Genomic DNA, 20,432 nt, shown 5'->3' on the forward strand with positions numbered 1-20,432 from the left:
GGTGTGGGTGGGTTAGTCTTTGGAGGGTTAATGTGGTCTTGTTGGGCCGAATGGCCTGTTTCCACATTATAGGGATTCTATGTTTCTGTGAATTTAAGACTGAGGTGAGGAGTGATTTCTTCACTCTAAAGGATGTCAACCTGTGGACTATCTCCCCCAGGGTGCTGTCGGGGCTCAATAATCGAAAAGATTTAAGGCTCCAGTCAATACGTTTTTGGGTCCAAAGGGATATGTGTCGGGTGGAGCTGAGCTGTAATTTCAGCCATGATCGTACCTAATGACAATGCAGGTTCAAAGGACTTAATGGGCAACTCGTGATCCCGTTTCTGATGTTCATGAAACCTCAGTCTGGATCTGTCAAAACCGCTGAGATAGCGAATTCGTGCTTTCCTGAGAAAACCACCAAGATTTCAGGCCACAAACATTGATTATTGTTGTCAAATTGCAGTGAAATGTCGGCAGAGACGTTTGTTTTTAAAGGAGACATGTAAATATAATGAGACTTATCCAGCAGTTCAACTGTAATGGGGAGAATAAATTCATAAACCAAGGATCAAAGATACCGCAGGCCAGTGACAGATTCGCTGTGAATCAGCACCAACGGGTGCTGAGTGTTCATCACAGCATGGATCGGAGTTTGAGGCGATCAACTGATGAGTTTTTAACGAGTAAGAATTCCTTTAATGTATTATTATTATTATTTAGTCATGGAATGTAGGTATCATTAGCTGGACGAGCACGTATTACCCATCATACTGTCCTGTGAGAAGATGGTGGCTGCTCTCACTGCACTGTAGGGATACCCAGAATGCTGTTCGGAAGGTAGATCTAGCCTCAGGACTGGTGAAGCGATGCCAATACAGTTGCAACTCAGGGAGGTCTATGGCCTGGACAGGAACTTGCAGATGGTGGGGTTTCCTCCTCCTTTGAGGTGGTCCTGATCGTGGGTTTGGAAGATGCAGTTGAATGAGTCGGAGTGAACTGCTGCAGCGCATCTTGTAGATGTCAGATATTTCTGCTACTGTAATGGTAGTGAGGGTCTGAATGTTGAATATATTAGATGAAATGACAGGCTGTTTCATTCTGACATTTGTCAAGCATCTTGAGTGTTGTTGGAACTACACTATTCTAGGTAAGTGGAACATATTTCACCATACTGCAGAATTGTGACTCGTAGATGGTAGGAGTCAGGAGGTGAGTTACTCACTGCAGGATTCCAAGCCTCTGAATTGTTTTTCTAACCACTATATTTATATGGCTGGTCCCATTCAGTTTCTGGTCAATGATAACTACCAGGATGTTCATAGTGAAGGATTCAGCATTGGAATGTCAAGGAATGATGGTTTTGTACATTTTTTTGTCAGAGGTGGTCAATGCCTGACATTTGTGTGTTGAAAATGTTATTTCCCGAGCACCTAGTCTAAACCTGGAAGTTGTCCAGGTCTTGCTACATTTAGACACGGGCTGCTTCAGTATCTGAGAAGTCTCAAATGCAGCTGAACTATCATCGTGATGTTCAATCATGAGTGAGCGTCCCTCCCTTGAACCTTGTGATGCAGGAAATGTCATTGGTGAAGCAGTTGAAAATAGCTGGATGAGGGCACTATCTGACACGTTCACAGCTTTGAACAGCCTTTCCGTAAAATAGCTCAAGAAAGTCAGGCAGCATCCTAGGAGCAGCCTCTTCCAAGGATGCCTACTTTGAAGATGTTCTCTTCTCTCTCTGCAAGGATCTCAGTGAGTCTGTGACTGCACCCCCCCCTCCCCACCCCTCTCAGGTCAACTTCTCTGCCCTGAAGCTCTTGATTCTCCAGCTCCTTGGATGCTGCCTGAACTGCTGTACTTTTCCAGCACCACGCTCTCGACTCTGATCTCCAGCGTCTGCAGTCCTCACTTCCTCCCTGTAAAATGGCTCAAGGATAATTACGATAGCAACATTCAGAGCTTTCACAGCCTCATCCTACAGATACAGAACACTTCTTCTTGTTAATGTACAGCTACAGGTCTGCACTCTGACGGGTTCATTGCTCATCTTCAGCTCAAGACAGTTCCAAATTTAAATTTAAAAATGATGCTTGCAGAAAGAATGATGTGCTCTTGTAAAAATGAGAGATGTTGAGGGATCATGCTTATTCTAAAAGGGGCAACTGAGATCAGAATGAAAATGGTTTAGTTCTAGATGTGTTGAATAGCAGCCATAACCAGATCCCAAACTCTGCTGTTACTGGTGAGCTCACTGATGTCTCAGCAGGTTGGATGCTGGACTATATCCCTTCCTACACAAGGAGCAGATGAATGGGCTCTCCCCAAAGTATAAATGGAATCACAGCTTTCAGCAGTTCAGCAATAAAAGGGAGAGAAACTTTAAAAAACAAGGAACAAAGGTGCCACAGGCTAGTCAGTGATTCACAATTAACCAGACTTTAAGAGGATTCCTTCAATATCTGAGAGGTTAACAGTTTTGAACAGGCTGCCTGTCAAATAGCTCCAGGTGAGATTGCCAACATTCAGAGTTTATACAGCCTCATCCCCAAATTACAGAACACACTGTCTCCTGTCAGTACAAAGCTAAAGGATTGGATTATTATTTACTGTCAATTCAATTTTTATCCGAGAGGATTTAAACGTAAAAATGATATTTGAAGACGTAATGGTCTATTCACACACGAGTAAGAGGTGTTTCGGGGCACCATTGGCTAATGAGACCAGAAACAAACCCCCCACTATCAGAATGAACATGGTTCAGTCTTCGATATGATTAACAGGAGAATCCAAACCCAGCTGTCAGTAATGAATTTGATGATAAACAAGAGAATCCTTTGCAAATGACCATTCTGTAAGGTGTTGTGAGGCCCTGTGATTGCCCAAACCCAGTCCCAACGTGAGAGGACTGAACACTTTCTCATCAGTGAAAGTATTGATGGGGCATCAGTTCATCAGATCTGTTAAAGTGCTGCCCACAGTGTTGACGTTCACTAGGTTACTCCATGTTGTGAACCCGCTGGTGTCTCAGCAGGTGGGACGATCGAGTGAATCCCCTCCCGCACTCAGAACAGGCAAATGGTCTCTCACCAGTGTGGACTCGCTTGTGTAACACGAGGTTGGAGGAGTGTGTGAATCTCTTTCCACACTCTGAGCAAGTGAATGGCTTCTCCCCAGTGTGAATTCGCCGGTGCTCGGCGAGTTGAGACGAGCCCCTGAACCCAGTCCCGCAGTGAGAGCACCTGAACGGTCTCTCATCAGTGTGAACGCGTTGATGGTAAATCAGTTCTGCAGAACTTTTAAAGCATTTCTCACAGTCTGGGCACATAAAGGGTCTCTCCCCAGTGTGAATCCGCTGATGTGTCAGCAGGTGGGTTGACCGGGTGAATCCCTTCCCACACTCAGAGCAGGAGAACGGCCTCTCCCCGGTGTGGATTCGCCGGTGTATAGCGAGGTCAGATGATCGCCTGAAGCCAGTCCCACAGTGAGGGCACCCGAATGGTCTCTCATCGGCATGAACCCGTTGATGGTACACCAGTTCGTCGGACCTTTTGAAGCATTTCTCACAGTCTGGGCATTGAAAAGGTCGCTCCCCGGTGTGAATTCGCTTGTGTGTTACGAGGTGGGATGATCGGGTGAATCCCTTCCCACACATAGAACAAATGAATGGTCTCTCTCCAGTGTGAACACGTTGGTGTGTCCGCAGGGTCGTTGAGCATGCGAATCCCTTACCACACTCAGGGCACATGAACGGCCTCTCCCCAGTGTGACTGCGCCGATGAGTTTCCAACGCGGATGGGGATCTGAATCCCTTCCCGCAGTCCTCACATCTCCACAGTTTCTCCCCAGCGTCAATGCTGCTCTCTCCTTCCATGTTCAAAAGGAGGAAGATTAACCAGGTCGAGATAAAATCAGTCTCTCTCTGTCAGAGCCAGAGTTGAGACGCGTTTTGATTTTCCCCGTCTGCAAATGGTTGTCATTTTATATCCTTTATGGACAACAACTACAAAATAAAACCCTTACTGTCAATTAAGTGACAGAAATTCAGAAGAGCCAAACATTTCCTGCAGTCTGAATGTGCGCCCTGGGGCACACTGCCCCTCATAAACATGGCAGCCCCGCGGAACATTGCCCCCAATAAATATGGCGACCGGTTTTTTTTTCACCGCCGTTTGATGCAAACGCGGGGTCGGACGTTTCTAATTTGCATCCAGAAGTCTACATTATGTGTTTATTTTTTAAAAAAAATCTCCAGTCCATAATAGTTTCTCCCATTCACTGCTGTCCGTCCCCCTTTACCGTCCTCTTCACCTCCCGCCCTGGACAGACTGTGATCGCGGTGGCTTTGCGAAGTCGCTGCGGCGGCCCAGTGGTTCCGCCTGTCGTCCGCTCCGATTGGTTCGAGCCCAGACGTCCGCCGCTTCTCATTGGTCCGAAGCTGCTGCCAATCAACTGGGATCTATTGTGACGAGGGTCTCTTTCGCTGTTGCCCTGGGATGTACAAAGTTAAAAATCACACAACACCAGGTTATAGTCCAACAGGTCCAGCAAAACCTTTTTTAAAAAGGGTTTGTGATTTACACATGAAAGAAGTGAAACTATCACTGTATTCTAACAGATGAAAGGCTTAACAGACAATCAATTTTTCAATGTATAATTTCAGTTACATCACACTGCAAATTTTTGCTATAAATTCTGTGTTAGGATTGAGCCCTCCACTATCACCTGATGAAGGAGCGTCGCTCCGAAAGCTAGTGCTTCCAATTAAACCTGTTGGACTATAGCCTGGTGTTGTGTGATTTTTAACGCTGTACACCCCAGTCCAACACCGGCATCTCCAAGCCCTGGGATGGGCTTCATCGTTCACAGTGAATCGTGCAAGCATTGGGTGGAATAGGGGCTGGTTGCCATTCAGCCCATTGTAACTGCCATCTATCCCTCTGGAAATACTGCAAACCTGACCTACTCCCCTTTTTCTTTGGCCAGAGCCCTCCAAATCTTTCCTTATTAAGTTGATTTCCTTTTGAGAATGACAGCGGAGTCTGTTTCCAGCTGCCGCTCAGTTTGTTCCAGTTTATTTTACAAAACTCGTTTTGTAAAATTATCTCCAGATGCATTATTTGGAAACTGCCTTCAGTGCTTTCCGAACATTCGGCCAGTGTTTTTATTTACTTTTTTCTCTCCATCTGTGCACATGAGATCTTCTAGAAATAAATGAACACCGCCTGAAAATCACCGCTTATCCTTCTCTGGAGAGAATTATCTGAGCTTCTGTCTCACACAACAGAAACCCCTCTTTTTTTCATTCATTCACTGAGCAGCATTTATTGTCCATCTGTGGTAGGTAGTAGTGTTGCCTTGATTCTATTGCTCTTGTCCTTCTTATTTGGAGATGTTATGGGTTGGAAGATGCTGTTAGAGGAGATTTGGTGAGTTGCTGCGTCTTAGTGGTCAAGAGATAATGTTGAAGCTACTGGATGGGATGTCAGTCAAGCATGCTGCTTTTAACTGGATAGTGTTAAGTTTTGCCTGATACTATTCTGGCAAATATTTTCTGTGCCGTCTCAGAGACTTTGTCACTTTTCTCTTGGTGTGATAGTCAGAATTGAACACAATATTTCTGCTGAGGCAGAGTCAGTGAGTTGGAAAGATTCAGGATAATTCTCTTGCTTTCATATACTATGCTTCAGAGAAGAAAGTGTTATATGAACAGCTTGATCACCAGTCATATTCATAGATTTATGTCCACACACTCCATGGACACACTGCCTAAAATTATATGACTAAGTTTATTCTGTCTCATTTCCTTCATTCTTTCAAAAGCCGTCATCGACTGTGAATCATTTTGGGGTGCTCTCAACACATGCACAATTTAGAGACCAGAACAGGAATAATAGATATCTCAAAGGACTTTGCAATATTGGTGGAGGGGGGAGGTTGCAAAACTGGAGATTACAGATACAGAGAGTGACACAGTTCATGGAGTGTGGAATATTACAGGCCCTGGAGTGAATTTCAAAACAAAATGGCAATCTAAAGACACAATTTAACCATAAGCTAATTAAAGTGAGTATTAGAGTGTTGGCAAAATGGGTCTTTGCATGAGAAAGTACACAGGCAGCAGAGTTGATCTTCTTGATTTTCAACTCAGATAAGTTTCTGCTCATCCAAAACGATGTGGAGAATAAGCAGTTTGAGAGTTCAGTGGAGGAATGGTGAAGTAGAGCTGGACATTATCAGTGCACACGTGAAAACTAACAGAGTGCTTTTGGATGATGTCACCTAACAGTGGCAGGTGGATGAAAAATAGGAGTTATCAAGGATAGATCTTTGGGGGACATCAAGACTTTGGAGAGGGAAGGGAGGGTGGAGATGGGGCAAAAGTATGAAGGCATGTTATGGTCAGGGTTCTTTGTTTGAAGAGGAGTGGTGATGCATATTTAAAGGTGAGAGGGACAAAATCAGGAGAGAGGGAACTTTTTGCAACATCAACTAACAGCTGAATGGTCACTGAATAGGGTCGGGGAGAAAGAGGAAGGTTTACACCAAAGTGAACACTGACAGAGTCTGAGGCAAGACAGGATAGAATGAGGAGAAAGATGCCAGGTTCGGATTACAACTAGGGGGAGATTAAGAGACTGTTTGGCTTAGTACCGAGTGGAAAGGAGGCAGTAAATCAGATTGTATCAATCTTATTGACAAAGACGATCCATAAATTCCTCATGTATTGTCGGAGGTGAGGATTGAGGAGGCAAGGAAGAGGGAGACGCCTTCAAAAGCAAATAATTTGTTTTCGCAAAATTAAAGACTCCACGCATACCATGTTTAACATGACCTTGATTTACTTGAGCTTTATGCTGATAGTAACCTCTAAAACTAGACTGGAATTTATTAACATCAGCAGAAGCAGACCCCAATGAACATGGCTCAGTACTGGATGTGACCCACAGCAAAATTCAGTCATTGTGGTTGCTTGTGAACTCGCTGGTGCCTCAGCAGGTTGGACGAATTAATGAATCCCTTACCACACTCAGAGCATGTGAATGGCCTTTCCCCAGTGTGAGTGCGCCGATGTATCACCAAGATGGATGAACGCGTGAATCCCTTTCCACACTCTAAGCAGATGAAGAGCCTCCCTCCAGTGTGAACCCGCTGGTGGGTGAGCAGATGGGATGACCGAGTGAATCCTGTCCCACACTCAGTGCAGGTGAATGGCCTCTCCTCGGTGTGAATTCGCTGGTGAACAGCGAGTTGAGATGATCGCTTGAACCCAGTCCCACAGTGGGAGCACCTGAACGGTCTCTCGTCAGTGTGGAGACGTTGATGTCGCATCAGTTCCCCAGAACTTTTAAAGCATTTCCCACAGTCTGGGCATTTAAAAGGTCTTTCGTCAGTGTGAACACGTTGGTGTGCGAGGAGATTTGTTAACTGAGAGCATGACTTCCCACAGTCAGAGCAGATGAATGGTCTCTCCCCAGTGTGAACCCGCTGGTGTGTCTGCAGGGCAGAGGACTGAGTGAATCCCTTCCCACAGTCAGGACAAGTAAACGGTCTCTCCCCAGTGTGAACCCGCTGGTGTGTCTTTAGGGTGGACAATTGAGAGAATCCCTTTCCACACTCAGAGCAGGTGAACGGCCGCTCCCCTGTGTGACTGCGCTGATGAGTGTCCAGCTCAGATGGGGATTTGAATCCCTTCCCACAGTCTCCACATTTCCATGGTTTACCCCCGCTGTGGCTGCAGTCATGTTCAGACAGGCCCGGTGATTGGCTGAAGCTGGGCCCACACACACAACACGAATCTGATTGCTCACTACACTGAAGGGCACTGTTTCCTTCCATGTTTAAAATCCAGTGATCTTAAAAGGTTCCAACGAATTGGGCAACTTCATCAGATCCTAATATGATTTCGGTTTCACCTTTCCGACCTCAAATCCTCCCACTTAATATCTCCTGTGAAACTGTTCTAAAACAGAAAGCTGAGAGTGAGTCGAAAACCCACCAAAAACACAAACGCATGTTGTGAAACTCAGTGGAATGACTCCAGTCATCTGTGGGACATGCACGAGAAATAGTGACTACAAAAGCTGTTGATTGTCATAAAAACTAAACACGTTCGCCAATGTCTTCTAGAAAAGGGAACCTACAGCCCAGTCTGGATTTACACCAGACACTTGTCTCGATGGGAGGACAGGAAGATAGATGTGGGAGTGGCAGAGGGATTTTATGTATTTGCAACTTGACTGGAATTCAGACGGAATCTCCCACTTCCGCAACCTCCATGATCTGGAAGGACCAGGGTAGCAGGTCTAGGTGAACACCATCAGCTCCAGGTCATACACCATCCTGATTTGTCTGACCTCCAGTTCTGGATAAGTGGAAAGTTCCTCCGTTTAAATATTAGGAAGACGGAAGCCACTGTCTCAGCCTTCACAACAAACTTTTCTCCCTCACCACTGCCCCCATCCCTGACCTTGGTAACTGTATGAGGCTGAAACAGATTGTAAACAACTATTACAAAATGTTTCACTCTAAGATGAGCTTCTAGCCACACATTCCATTATCACCAAATTGCCTGTATCCACATGGCTCCCCTCCCTATCTCTGTAACCTCCTGCAGACTCAACACTGTAGGTCTCTGTAGGAGTAACTACCCTCCACCCTAGTCTCAACTTTTCTGGTGAAACTTTTGTTTATGTCCAGACTAAACTATCCTAACACACTCCCAGCCAGCCTTCCACATTCAACCTCCCTATAATCTCGAGGTCATCCAAACGCTGGCTGGCCATGTGTCGTCTTGCACGCGTTTTCTTCATCCACCACCAGTCTGTTCACTGACATATCTGTTTAACAAGCTCTAGTGTTTTAGTCATAGAGTCACAGAGACATACTGCATTGAAATAGACTGTTCATCCCAACTTGTCGATGCTGACCAGATATCCTAAATTAATCTACTCCCAAAAACCAACATTTGGCCATATCACTTCCCCACTACCACCCCAGCCCCCAAACCCTTCCTATTCACGTACCTACCCAGATGTCTTTTAAATGCTGCAGTTGTACCAGCCTCTACCATTTCATCTGGCAGCTCATTCCATACATGCACCACCCTCTGCGTGAAAATGTGACCCCCTTCGGGCCCTTTTAAATCTTTCCCTTCTCACCTTGAACCTGTGTCCTCTGGTTTTGGACACCCCCACCCTGGGGAAAAGACCTAGACTATTTACCCTTTCCATGCCCCTCATGATGTTGTAAGTCTCTGCATGGTCACCCCTCAGCCTCTGACACACCAGAGAAAAAAAACCCCCGAGCCTATTCAGCCTCTCCCTGTAGCTCAAACGCTCCAACACTGGCAACATTCTGTCAATCTTTTCTGAACCTTTCAGGTTTAACGGCATTCCTCCTGTAGCCGGAAGACTAGAATTGAATGCAGTATTCCAAAACTGGTCTAACAATGTCCTGTACAGTCACAACATGACCTCCTAACTCCTATACTCAGTGTTTTGACTAATAAAGGAAAGAATACCAAACACCTTCTTCACTACACTGTCTACCTGCGACTTCACTTTCAAGGAACTACGAACCCGAGTTCCAAGGTCCGTTTAGTCGGCAATACTCCCAGGACCTTACCATTATAAGTCCAAAATGTAGCACCTCACACTTATCAAGATTAAATTCCATCTGCCACTCCTCGGCATATCAGTTTATGTGATCAAGGTCCCGCTGTACTATTCTGCTATACACTACACTTCCAATTTTGGTGTCAGGTGCAAATTTGCCAGCTATACCTCCTATGACAACATCCAAATCATCTATATAAATGACGAAAAGCAGTGGACCCAGCACTGATACCTGTGGCACACCATCTGTCACAGGTCTCCCAGTCTGAAAAGCATCCCTCAACCACCACCCTGTGTCTCCTACCTTCCAGCCAATTTTGTATCCAAATGGCTAGTTCTCCAAATGGCTGTCGATGATACAAATATCTCAGCAAGGGGTCCAGCAATCCCTTCCCTCGCTTCCTAGTAAGTTCTGGGATACAGCTGATCAGATCCCGGAGATTTATCCACCTTTATGCATTTTAAGATGTCCAGCACCTCCTCCTTTGTATTGTTGACACTTGTCAAGATATCACAATTTATTTCCTCAAATTCTCTAGCTTCCATACCTTTTTCCACTGATGCAAAATACTCGTTTAGTGTCTCACCCATCTCCTGTAGTTCCACATGTAGACAGCTTTGCTGATCCTTAAGAGGCCCTATTCTCTTCCGAGTTATTCTTTTGTCCTTCATGTATTTGTAGAAACCCTCTTAACCCTATTTACCAAAGCCATCTCATATCCCCTTTCTGCCCTCCTGATTTCCCTCTTAGTGGGCGGCATGGTGGCAGTGGGCGGCACGGTGGCACAGTGGTTAGCACTGCTGCCTCACAGCGCCAGAGACCCGGGTTCAATTCCCGCCTCAGGCGCCTGATTGTGTGGAGTTTGCACATTCTCTCCGTGTTTGCGTGGGTTTCCTCCCACAGTCCAAAGATGTGCAGGTCAGGTGAATTGGCCATGCTAAATTCTCCGTAGTGTTAGGTAAGGGGTAAATGTAGGGGTATAGGTGGGTTGCGCTTCGGCGGGTCGGTGTGGACTTGTTGGGCCGAAGGGCCTGTTTCCACACTGTAAGTAATCTAATCTAATCTAATCTAATCTAATTCAAAAAAATATACTCCTACTATCCTTATACTCCTCGAAAGATTCACTTAATCCCTGCTGTCTATACCTGACATATGCTTCCTTCTTTTCCTTGACCAGAACCTCAATTTCTCTACTAATCCAGCATTCCCCAAATCTACCGACCTTGCAACTGGACTCTCGTTATCTCATTTTGGAAGGCTTCCGTTTTCCAGCCTTCCCTTTACCTGTGTATATCCACCCACAATGGACCTTTGAGAGCTCTTGCCGAATGCCATCAAAGTTGGCCTTCCTCCACTTTGGAACTCTGATTTTTAGATCACATTTATCTTTTTCCATCACGATCTTAAAACTAATAGAATTATGATCACTTGCCCAAAAGCGCTCCCCCACTGACACCTTAATTATTTGCCCTGCCTTTTTTCCTAAGAGAAGGTCAAGTTTTGCTCCTTCTCTAGTAGTCCATCCACATACTCAATCAGAAAATGTTCTTGTCCACACTTTACAACTTCCTCTCCGTCCAAGACTTCAATGTTATAGCAGTACCAGTTTGTGTTTGGAAAGTTAAAAGCTGCTACTATAACCATCCTATTATTTTTACAGACAACTGTGATCTCCTCACAGATTTCCCGCTGACCATTGGGGCATAAAATAGTACAATCCCATTAACGTGATCATCCATTTCTTATTTCTCAGTACCATCCAAATAATTTCACTGGACGTACTCTCTAGAATATCCTTCCGAAGTACAGCTGTAATGTTATCCCTACTCAAACATGCCGCTCCCCCTGCCTTTGCTATCCTTCCTGTAGCGTCTATACCCTGGAACATTACGCTGTCAGTCCTGTCCTGTCCATCCCTGAGCCATGTCTCTGTAATAACTGTGATATCCCAATCCCATATTCCCAACCATGCCCTGAGTTCATCTGCCTTCCTGGTTAGGCCTCCTGCATTGAAACAAATGAAGTTTAATTTCTGTTTTCTTCCTGCCTACCTTGAACATTTGACCTGCTCCTTTCCCAACTGCACCAGCCTCAGGGTGATCCCTTTTCTCACTATCTCTCTGAATTCAACCCCTGCCTTACTAATTTATGTCCTCCTGGGTAGCTCTAGCAAATCTCCCTGCCAGTATATTAGTCCCCTTCCAATTCAGTTGCAACCTGGCTTTCTTATACGTGTCACTTGTACCCCAGAAGAGATTCCAATGATCCAAAACTGAACATTCTTCTCCTCAGCCACATATTCACGTACTCTATCCTCCTATTCCTCCCACCTTCCCTTGCACGTGGCACCAGGAGTAATCCAGTTATTATTACCCATGAGGATCTACTTTATAACCTTCTGCCTAACCTTCATTTCTCCCCACAGAATCTCATCCCTTTCTCTTCCTTTGTCGTTGGTTCCAATGTGTACAATGACGTCCTGCTGGTCCCTCTCCCCTTTGAGAACATTCTGCACTCTCTCTGAGATATCCTTGACCACGGTACCTGGGAGGCAACACACCATTCTGATATCTCATTGCCAGCCACAGAAATGTCCGTCTGTGCCTCTGACTAGAGTCCGCTGTCAAAATCAATCTCTTGGAACTTTGCATCACCCTCGTTACAGTAGAGCGAAGTCTCAGAAACCTGGCTGTCAGTGCTAAATTCCCCTGAGAGTCCATCACCACATGCGCAACATGCCTACCCCTCCTACCTTTCCAATAAATCAAACTGCATCTACATCCATGAGGTAACCCATCTAGCTGACAGGAGCAGAGCAGGGACAGGAATGGTTGTTGCTGGTTCTAGGATTTAGATGTTTCAGTAAGAACAAAGATGGTAAAAGAGGGGGAGGTGTGGCATTGTTGGTCAAGGACAGTATTACATTTGCAGAAAGGATGTTTGGGGACTCATCAACTGAGGTAGTATGGGTTGAGGTTAGAAACAGGAAAGGAGAAGTCACCCTGTTGGGAGTTTTCTATAGGCCTCCGAATAGTTCCAGAGATGTAGAGGAAAGCATAGCAAAGATGATTCTCGATAGGAGTGAGACAGACGGGGCAATTGTCATGGGGGACTTCAACTTTCCAAATATTGACTGGGAACACAATAGTACGAGTACTATAGATGGATCAGTTTTTGTCCAGTGTGTGCAGGAGGGTTTCCTGACACAGTATGTAGACAGGCCAACAAGGGACGAAGCCACATTAGATTTGGTACTGGGTAATGAGCCCGGCCAGGTGCTAGACTTGGAAGTAGGTGAGCACTTTGGTGATAGCGATCACAATTCTGTTATGTTTCCTTTGGTGATAGAAAGGGATAGGTGTATACCACTGGGCAAGACTTACAGCTGGGGGAAAGGCAATTACGATGCTATTAGGCAAGATTTAGGAAGCATAGGATTGGGAAGGAAACTGCAGGGGATGGGCACATTAGAAATGTGGAGCTTATTCAAGGAAAAGCTCCTGTGTGTCCTAGATAAGTATGTACCTGTCAGGCAGGGAGGAAGCTGTAGAACGTGGGAGCCGTGGTTTACGAAGGAAGTGGAATCTCTGGTTGAGAGGAAGAAGAAAGTTTATATTAGGATGAGATGTGAAGGCTCAGTTAGGGCGCTTGAGGGTTACAAGATAGCCAGGAAAGACCTAAAGAGAGAGCTCAGAAGAGCCAGGAGGAGACATGAGAAGTTGTTGGCGGATAGGATCAGGGTGAATCCTAAGGCTTTCTATAGGTATTTAAAGAATAAAAGAATGACAAGAGTAAGATTAGGGTCAATCAAGGATAGTAGTGGGAAGTTGTGTGTGGAGTCAGAGGAGACAGGGGAAGCACAAAATGAATATTTTTCGACAGTATTCACTCGAGAAAATGACAATGTTGTTGAGGAGAATACGGAGATACAGGCTACTAGACTGGGGGTGGGATTGAGATTCACAAGGAAGAGGTATTAGAAATCCTGCAGAGTGTGAAAATAGATAAGTCCCCTGGGCCGGATGGGATTTATCCTAGGATCTTCTGGGAAGCCAGGGAGGAGATTGCCGAGACTTTGGCTTTAATCTTTAAATCGTCATTGTCTACAGGAATAGTGCCAGAAGACTGGAGGATAGCAAATGTGGTTCCCCTGTTCAAGAAGGGGAGTAGAGACAACCCTGGTAATTATAGACCAGTGAGCCTTACTTCTGTTGTTGGCAAATGTTGGAAAAGGTTATAAGAGATAGGATTTATAATCATCTAGAAAAGAATAATTTGATTAGGGATAGTCAGCACGGTTTTGTGAAGGGTAGGTCGTGCCTCACAAACCTTATTGAGTTCTTTGAGAAGGTGACCAAACAGGTAGATGAGAATAAACTGGTTGGTGTGGTGTATATGGATTTCAGCAAAGCGTTCGATAAGGTTCCCCACAGTAGGCTATTGTACAAAATGCGGAGGAATGGGATTGTGGGAGATATAGCAGTTTGGATCAGTAATTGGCTTGCTGAAAGAAGACAGAGGGTGGTGGTTGTTGGGAAATGTTCATCCTGGCGTCCAGTTACCAGTGGTGTACTGCAAGGGTCAGTGTTGGGTCCACTGCTGTTCGTCATTTTTATTTATGACCTGGATGAGGGCATAGAAGGGTAGGTTAGTAAATTTGCAGATGACACTAAGGTCGGTGGAGTTGTGGATAGTGACGAAGGATGTTGTAGGTTACAGAGAGAAACAGATAAGCTGCAGAGCTGGACTGAGAGGTGGCAAATGGAGTTTAATGCGGACAAGTGTGAGGTGATTCACTTTGGTCGGAGTAACCGGAATGCAAAGTATTGAGCTAATGGTAAGATTCTTGGTAGTGTAGATGAGCAAAGAGATCTCGGTGTCCATGTACACAGATCCTTGAAAGTTGCCACCCAGGTTGACAGGGTTGTTAAGAAGGCATACAGTGTTTTAGCTTTTATTAATAGAGGAATCGAGTTCCAGAACCATGAGGTTATGCTACAGCTGTACAAAACTCTGGTGCGGCCGCACTTGGAGTATTGTGTACAGTTTTGGTCACCGCATTATAAGAAGGATGTGAAAGCTTTGGAAAGGATGCAGAAGAGATTTACTAGGATGTTGCCTGGTATGGTACGAGGAAAGGCCGAGGGATTTGAGGCTGTTTTCGTTAGAGAGAAGAAGATTGAGAGGTGACTTAATAGAGACATATAAGATAATCAGAGGGTTAGATAGGGTGGACAGGGAGAGCCTTGTTCCAAGTATGGTGACAGCGAGCACAAGGGGGCATTAAATTGAGGGGTATAGATATAGGACAGATGTCAGAGGTAGTTTCTTTACTCAGAGAGTAGTAAGGGTATGGAATGCTTTGCCTGCAATGGTAGTAGATTCACTAACTTTAAGTGCATTTAAGTCATCATTGGACAAGCATATGGACGTACATGGAATAGTGATGGGCTTCAGATTGGTATGATAGGCAGCGCAACATCGAGGTCCGAAGGGCCTGTACTGCGCTGTAATGTTCTATGTTCTGACAGGTGTATTTGGGGTTTTACTATCTTCCCACATCACACCCTGTGGTTCTTGTAAATGCCTCATTGCCTGTACCTGCTGCTCCAAACTATCCATGTGATCCGATAGGATTCACCATGTCAGCGTGTTTGTGACACAGTTGCCTAAATGTAGGAGTTCTGAACATTTGTCGAAATTAGAATCCCTACAGTGTGGAAACAGGCCCTTCAGCCCACCAAGTCCACACCAACCCTCTGAAGAGTATCCCACCCAGACCCATTCCTCTACCCTATTACTCTATATTCCTGAAGAAGGACTTATGCCCGAAACGTCGATTCTCCTGTTTCCTGGATGCTGCCTGACCTGCTGCGCTTTTCCAGCAACACATTTTCAGCTCTGATCTCCAGCATCTGCAGACCTCACTTTCTACTCTATATTTACCCTGACTAATGCACCAAACCTACACATCCCTGAACACTATGGACAATTTAGCATGACCAATCCACCCTAACTTGGAAACCTTTGGATTGTGGGAGGAAACCGGAGCACCTGGAGGAAACCAATGCAGACACGGGGAGAACGTGCAAACTCCACACAGACTGTTACCCCGAGGCGGGAATCGAACCTGGGTCCCTGGTGCTGGGGGGCAGCAGTGCTAACCGCTGAGTTACCGTGCCGCCCCTAACTGTAGCGGCCCTTTGGCTCATCATGTCCATCAAACATCAGTGAAAGACAGCAATAGGTGGACATGGATTCAGATCCACAACATAGAGGTCGCCCCAGCTGCAGAGCCATGGAACCTCTCACAGATAAAAGCACAGCATTAAAAGCTCGAACTTGTCAATGGACGGTCACAAATACTCACCTTTCAAACAATTATTGTGCTTTGAAAAATCCCCTACTGGAGTCGGCAGCCGGAAATCTATGGGAAGAAGTGAAGTCAGAGAAAAATCTCACAGTTCAGGAATTACCCAGTGAGTAGGTGATGTCACTTCACGTCCTTCTCAAATGTTCTGTAAGAAGAAGTGTACAAGTGTGAGCAAGAGACCGACATTCACAAGCGACAAAACATTTCACTTGGTCTGAGTTTAGTGTACATAACTCCTGCCCTGAAAAAGGGATTTCAAAACTCTATCCCTGTTAGTACGGGATAGAAATCCACAGCATCCCCTCCTCCTGGCCCAGGCTGACCGCATGGTCCCTGCTGCACACTGGCCCTCGTCGTGGTCAACAGTCTCTTGACTGAAGGCTGGCATCTGCTCAGAGTCGATAAAGTGTGGAGCTGGAAAAAGCACAGCAGGTCAAGCAGCATCAGAGGAGTAGGAGAGTCAACATTTCAGGTCAGGACCCTTCATCAGGATTGGGGAAGGGGCTGAGAAATAAACAGAGGGAAGAGGAGTAGAGCTGGGGAAAAAGGTAGGCGGGATGGTAGGAGGTGATTGCAATTCGTCAGTGGGAGGAAGGGTGGAGCAGATAGGCGGGAAGGAAGGTGGACTGGCAGGGTCAGGTCAAGGGGGTGGGGCAGAGAGGGAGGGCTGGACCTGAGTGGAGATTGGGAAGCTGGTGAATTCCACGTATGATTGAAAGCTCCCTCGGTGGAAGATGAGGCGTTCTTCCTCCAGTGTGCTTGTGGTCCAAGCCAGGACGGACATGTCGTCAAGGGAGCTGGAAAGGATAGCAACCAGAAGGTGGGCTTGTTGGTGTGTACGGACTGTAAATATTTCCTGAACTGATCTCAAAAGTTTACTCACGGTCTCTCCGATGTAGAAGAGAATACATCTGGAACAATGGATGCAATATGTTAGAGGAAGTGCAGGTGATTCCTTAGGGCCTTGGATGGAGTTAAGAGGGGAGATGTGGTGGCAGGTGCAGGGAAAGGTGCCACATGCGGCGGAGAGGTTGGTGGGGAGTGTGGACCTAATGATGGGAGTTGCAGAGGGAACAGTCCCTACGGAAAGTGGATAGGGGTGGTGGGGTCAGAATGCAGGTGGCAAAAATGGCTGAGGATGATGTGTTGGATTTGCAATGTGAGGACCCAGCCAGGGGGACTCTATCCTTGTTGCGGTTGGTGAGGGCTTTGAAAGCAGAGGTGAGGGAAATGAAGGAGGTGCAGTTGAGGCCATTACATTTCACAGGGGAAGGGAAATTACGGTTCTTGAAGTAGGCGGACAACTGGGATGTCCTGCAGTGGAATCGCTCACCCTGAGAGCAGGTACAGCAGAAGCAGAAGATTTGGGAGTAAAAGATCGCATTTCTGCAGGAGGGGCAGCGGGAGGAGATGTCATCAAGGTAGCTGTGGGAGTCGATGGGTTTGAAATAGATGTCAGTGCTAGTTAGTTGGTGGAGATGGAGATGGAGATGGGGAGGTCCAGAAAGTGGGGGGGGGGGGGGGGGAGGTGTTAAGCGATTGTCCAGGTGAATGAGTTGAAACTTTATTGCTGGAACAGCACAGCAGGTCAGGCAGCATCCAGGGAACAGGAGATTCGACGTTTCGGGCACAGGCCCTTCTTCAGGTGTAGTCCAGGTAGCTGTGGGAGTCGGTTGGTTTGTAGTAGATGTCCGTGTTGATACGGTCGCCTGAGATAGAAACAGAAAGGTCTAGGAAGGGGAGGGAGGAGTCCGAGACTGTCCAGGTGAATTTGAGGTCGGGGTGGAAGGTGTTAGTGTAGTGGATGAACTGTTCAACCTCCTCGTGGGAGCACGAGGTAGCGCCTGTGCCCGAAACGTCGAATCTCCTGTTCCCTGGATGCTGCCTGACCTGCTGTGCTGTTCCAGCAATAAAGTTTCAACTTTGATCTCCAGCATCTGCAGACCTCACTTTCTCCTCCAGGTGAATGAGGTCAGGATGGAAGATGTGGGTGAAGTTAATGAACTGTTTGAGCTCCTCATAGGAGCACGAGGCAGGGCAGATACAGTCATCAATGTAGCGGAGGAAAAGGTGGTGCTGGTGTGAATGCAGCAGAGGGATTATTCCATGTATCCTACGAAGAGGCATAGCTCAGGCCTGTGTGGGTACCCATAGCCACCCCGCTGGTTTATAGGAAGTGGGAGGATTCAAAGGAAAAGTTGTTCAGGGCGATGACCGGTTCCGCCAAGCGAATGAGAGTGTCGGTGGAAGCGCATCGATTGGGTCTGCAGGAGAGGCAGAAACAGAGTGTTTTTAGGCTCTCCTCATTGGGGGAGGGGTAGGGTGGAATACAGATGTAGAGAGACTGAATGTCCATGGTGAAGATGAGGTTTTGGGGACTGCAGAATTGAAAGTCATGGAAAAGGTGAAGGGCGCGAGTGGTGTCCTGAACATAGGTGGGGAGTTCTTGGACCAACGGGGTAGGGTGGAGTCAAGAGGAGATGAGTTCAGTGGGACAGCAGCAGACAGAGACTATTGATAGACTGGGGCAGTGATCAAAGAATCCCTACAGTGTGAAAATAGGCCATTAGGCCCAACAAGTCCATGCTGACCCTCCACAGAATATCCCTCCCAGACTCATTCCCCTACCCTATTAACTCTACACTTATCCCTGACTAATGCATACATCATTGAACACGATGGGCAATTTAGCATGGCCAATTCACCCTAACCTGCACATCTTTGGACTCCGGGAGAAAACTGGCGCACCCAGAGGAAACCCACACAGACAGAGGGAGAATGTGCAAACTCCACACAAACACTCGCCCCCGAGGCTGGAATTGAACCTGGGTCCCTGGCACTGTGAGGCAGCAGTGCTAACCACTGAGCCACCATGCCGCATCGCCCTCCACCTCCTCCTCCGCTACCTTGATGATTGTATCAGCACTGCCCTGTGCTCCCACGAGGGTGCTTGAACAAGTTCATCAACGCCACCAGTCAAGTTTATCAATTTTGGGTAGGACACAGGCCAGGAAAGGGGAATGGGAAACTAAAAGGTGGGAGGCTGCGGATGGGGGAATCTCCCAAGTCAAGTTTCTGTCCTTGGTCTTCATGTAACTGAACACAGCCACAGAACTTTGGGCCAAGGCATCCTCTGAGCTAGGGGACTGCGAGACCAGGATTTTCTTATTTTTCCCCCTCTGCCTCTGCTCTGCATCATCAGTAAGACATTGGGCGTGAAAGGCAAATACAGCCTGGTCGACAAGTTGTCTCCATCCTGAACAATAGGCAGCAAGCTCCGCCCATTCATTCCAAACATTGCCCCCGACAAAGATGGCGGTCGCACACGGACCCCCCCGCGATGCCGTCGCCCCCGACAAAGATGGCGGCCGTCAGACCGGGGCCTGTCCCTTGGGAGCAAGCTTGGAGCCGTTGCTCCAGTTGGAACAAACGGGGCACTGGGAGATTCTCATTCGGGGTTTGTAGCTCACGTCAGACAGTTTACGGGTCGTGTCCGTCCACCCGCGGCATCTATCGCCGCTCCCGTCCCGCCTCATTTGGTAACCTTTCCGGAGCCAAGGAATGAAAGTCGGTCCACGGCCATATCGCGCTCCGCGCATGCTGTATTCGCGACGGTCTCTGCGCCTGCGCACTGCTCTCCTGGTTGGTTGACATCACTTAGAATGTTGGGTGGGTGTTCTACTCATTGCATTGAGGTTTGTTCTTTATTATTGTGGAGATACATGGCCCAAATAATACTGTTATAACGTAAGTTGTACTGATAACCATTTGAGACTGAGCCTGGTGCAATTTATGTAGCACATCTTGTGTGTTGAGAAAATGGGTATATGAATAGGAAGGGTTTATTGCAGGTCAAATGGGACTAGATTAACTTAGGATGTCTAGTCAGCATGGACGAGGTGGACCGAAGGGTCTGTTTCCATGCCGTACAGCTTCATGACTCTGCAGTGCAGAGTCCATTCAGCCCATCCTGTTTATGACTGTTCTCCACACTTCCTCCTATTCTGCTATTTTCCGCCCATGGCTCTGCACATTTGATTCCCTTTCAAACAACCAGCTAATTGTCTTTTGTGGAGGTGCCAGTGTCGCACTGGGTGGACAAAGTTAGAAGTCACACGACACCAGGTTATAGTCCAGCAGGTTCATTTGAAATCACAGACACACACAAAATAGGCACCCGAGCAGAGAGATCAAAAGATCACACAAATGGTGAGAGTGGAGTGGTGTGTCTCTGCAGGTGATCAAAAGTGTCAGAAACTGTGAGTGAAGTGTCAACAGCTGAATAACAAGTGAAGGGACGACTGATTAAATGAGGCAGAAAGATATTTTACAATTAAAAATAAGGCGGTGCTGGAGATTAACCAAATGAATGAAACAACATGATAGCTATAAGAGTTACATGCTGAGGGTCTAACCAAAGTAATAAGTAATCCAAAACTGTACAAACTAATTAAGGTAA

At 46.6% G+C, this 20,432-nt stretch overlaps 2 protein-coding genes across 2 annotated transcripts; both read right to left on the minus strand.

Annotated features, from left to right (window-relative positions):
- Window positions 1–1,837: 1,837 nt before the first annotated feature.
- LOC122543633 (uncharacterized) lies at window positions 1,838–16,110 on the minus strand. The gene is made up of 2 exons (XM_087974318.1): window positions 15,971–16,110; window positions 1,838–4,473 (listed from the first exon to the last, which is right to left on the minus strand). Exon 2 carries the CDS (start codon window positions 3,854–3,856, stop codon window positions 2,981–2,983), a length of 876 nt encoding a protein of 291 aa, XP_087830444.1. The 5' UTR covers window positions 3,857–4,473; window positions 15,971–16,110; the 3' UTR covers window positions 1,838–2,980.
- Window positions 6,802–16,109, minus strand: LOC122543505 (uncharacterized). The gene is made up of 2 exons (XM_087974314.1): window positions 15,971–16,109; window positions 6,802–7,945 (listed from the first exon to the last, which is right to left on the minus strand). Exon 2 carries the CDS (start codon window positions 7,819–7,821, stop codon window positions 6,943–6,945), a length of 879 nt encoding a protein of 292 aa, XP_087830440.1. The 5' UTR covers window positions 7,822–7,945; window positions 15,971–16,109; the 3' UTR covers window positions 6,802–6,942.
- Window positions 16,111–20,432: the final 4,322 nt, after the last annotated feature.

Source organism: Chiloscyllium plagiosum, unplaced genomic scaffold (genome assembly GCF_037043375.1).
Source record: "Chiloscyllium plagiosum isolate Xiang-an unplaced genomic scaffold, Cpla_swu_hap1 HiC_scaffold_27, whole genome shotgun sequence".
Taxonomy (NCBI): domain Eukaryota; kingdom Metazoa; phylum Chordata; class Chondrichthyes; order Orectolobiformes; family Hemiscylliidae; genus Chiloscyllium; species Chiloscyllium plagiosum.

Bases quoted from the DNA above. Each gene is read 5' to 3' on its own strand.
- LOC122543633 (XM_087974318.1), bottom strand. From the start codon at position 3,856: ATGGAAGGAGAGAGCAGCATTGACGCTGGGGAGAAACTGTGGAGATGT.
- LOC122543505 (XM_087974314.1), bottom strand. From the start codon at position 7,821: ATGGAAGGAAACAGTGCCCTTCAGTGTAGTGAGCAATCAGATTCGTGT.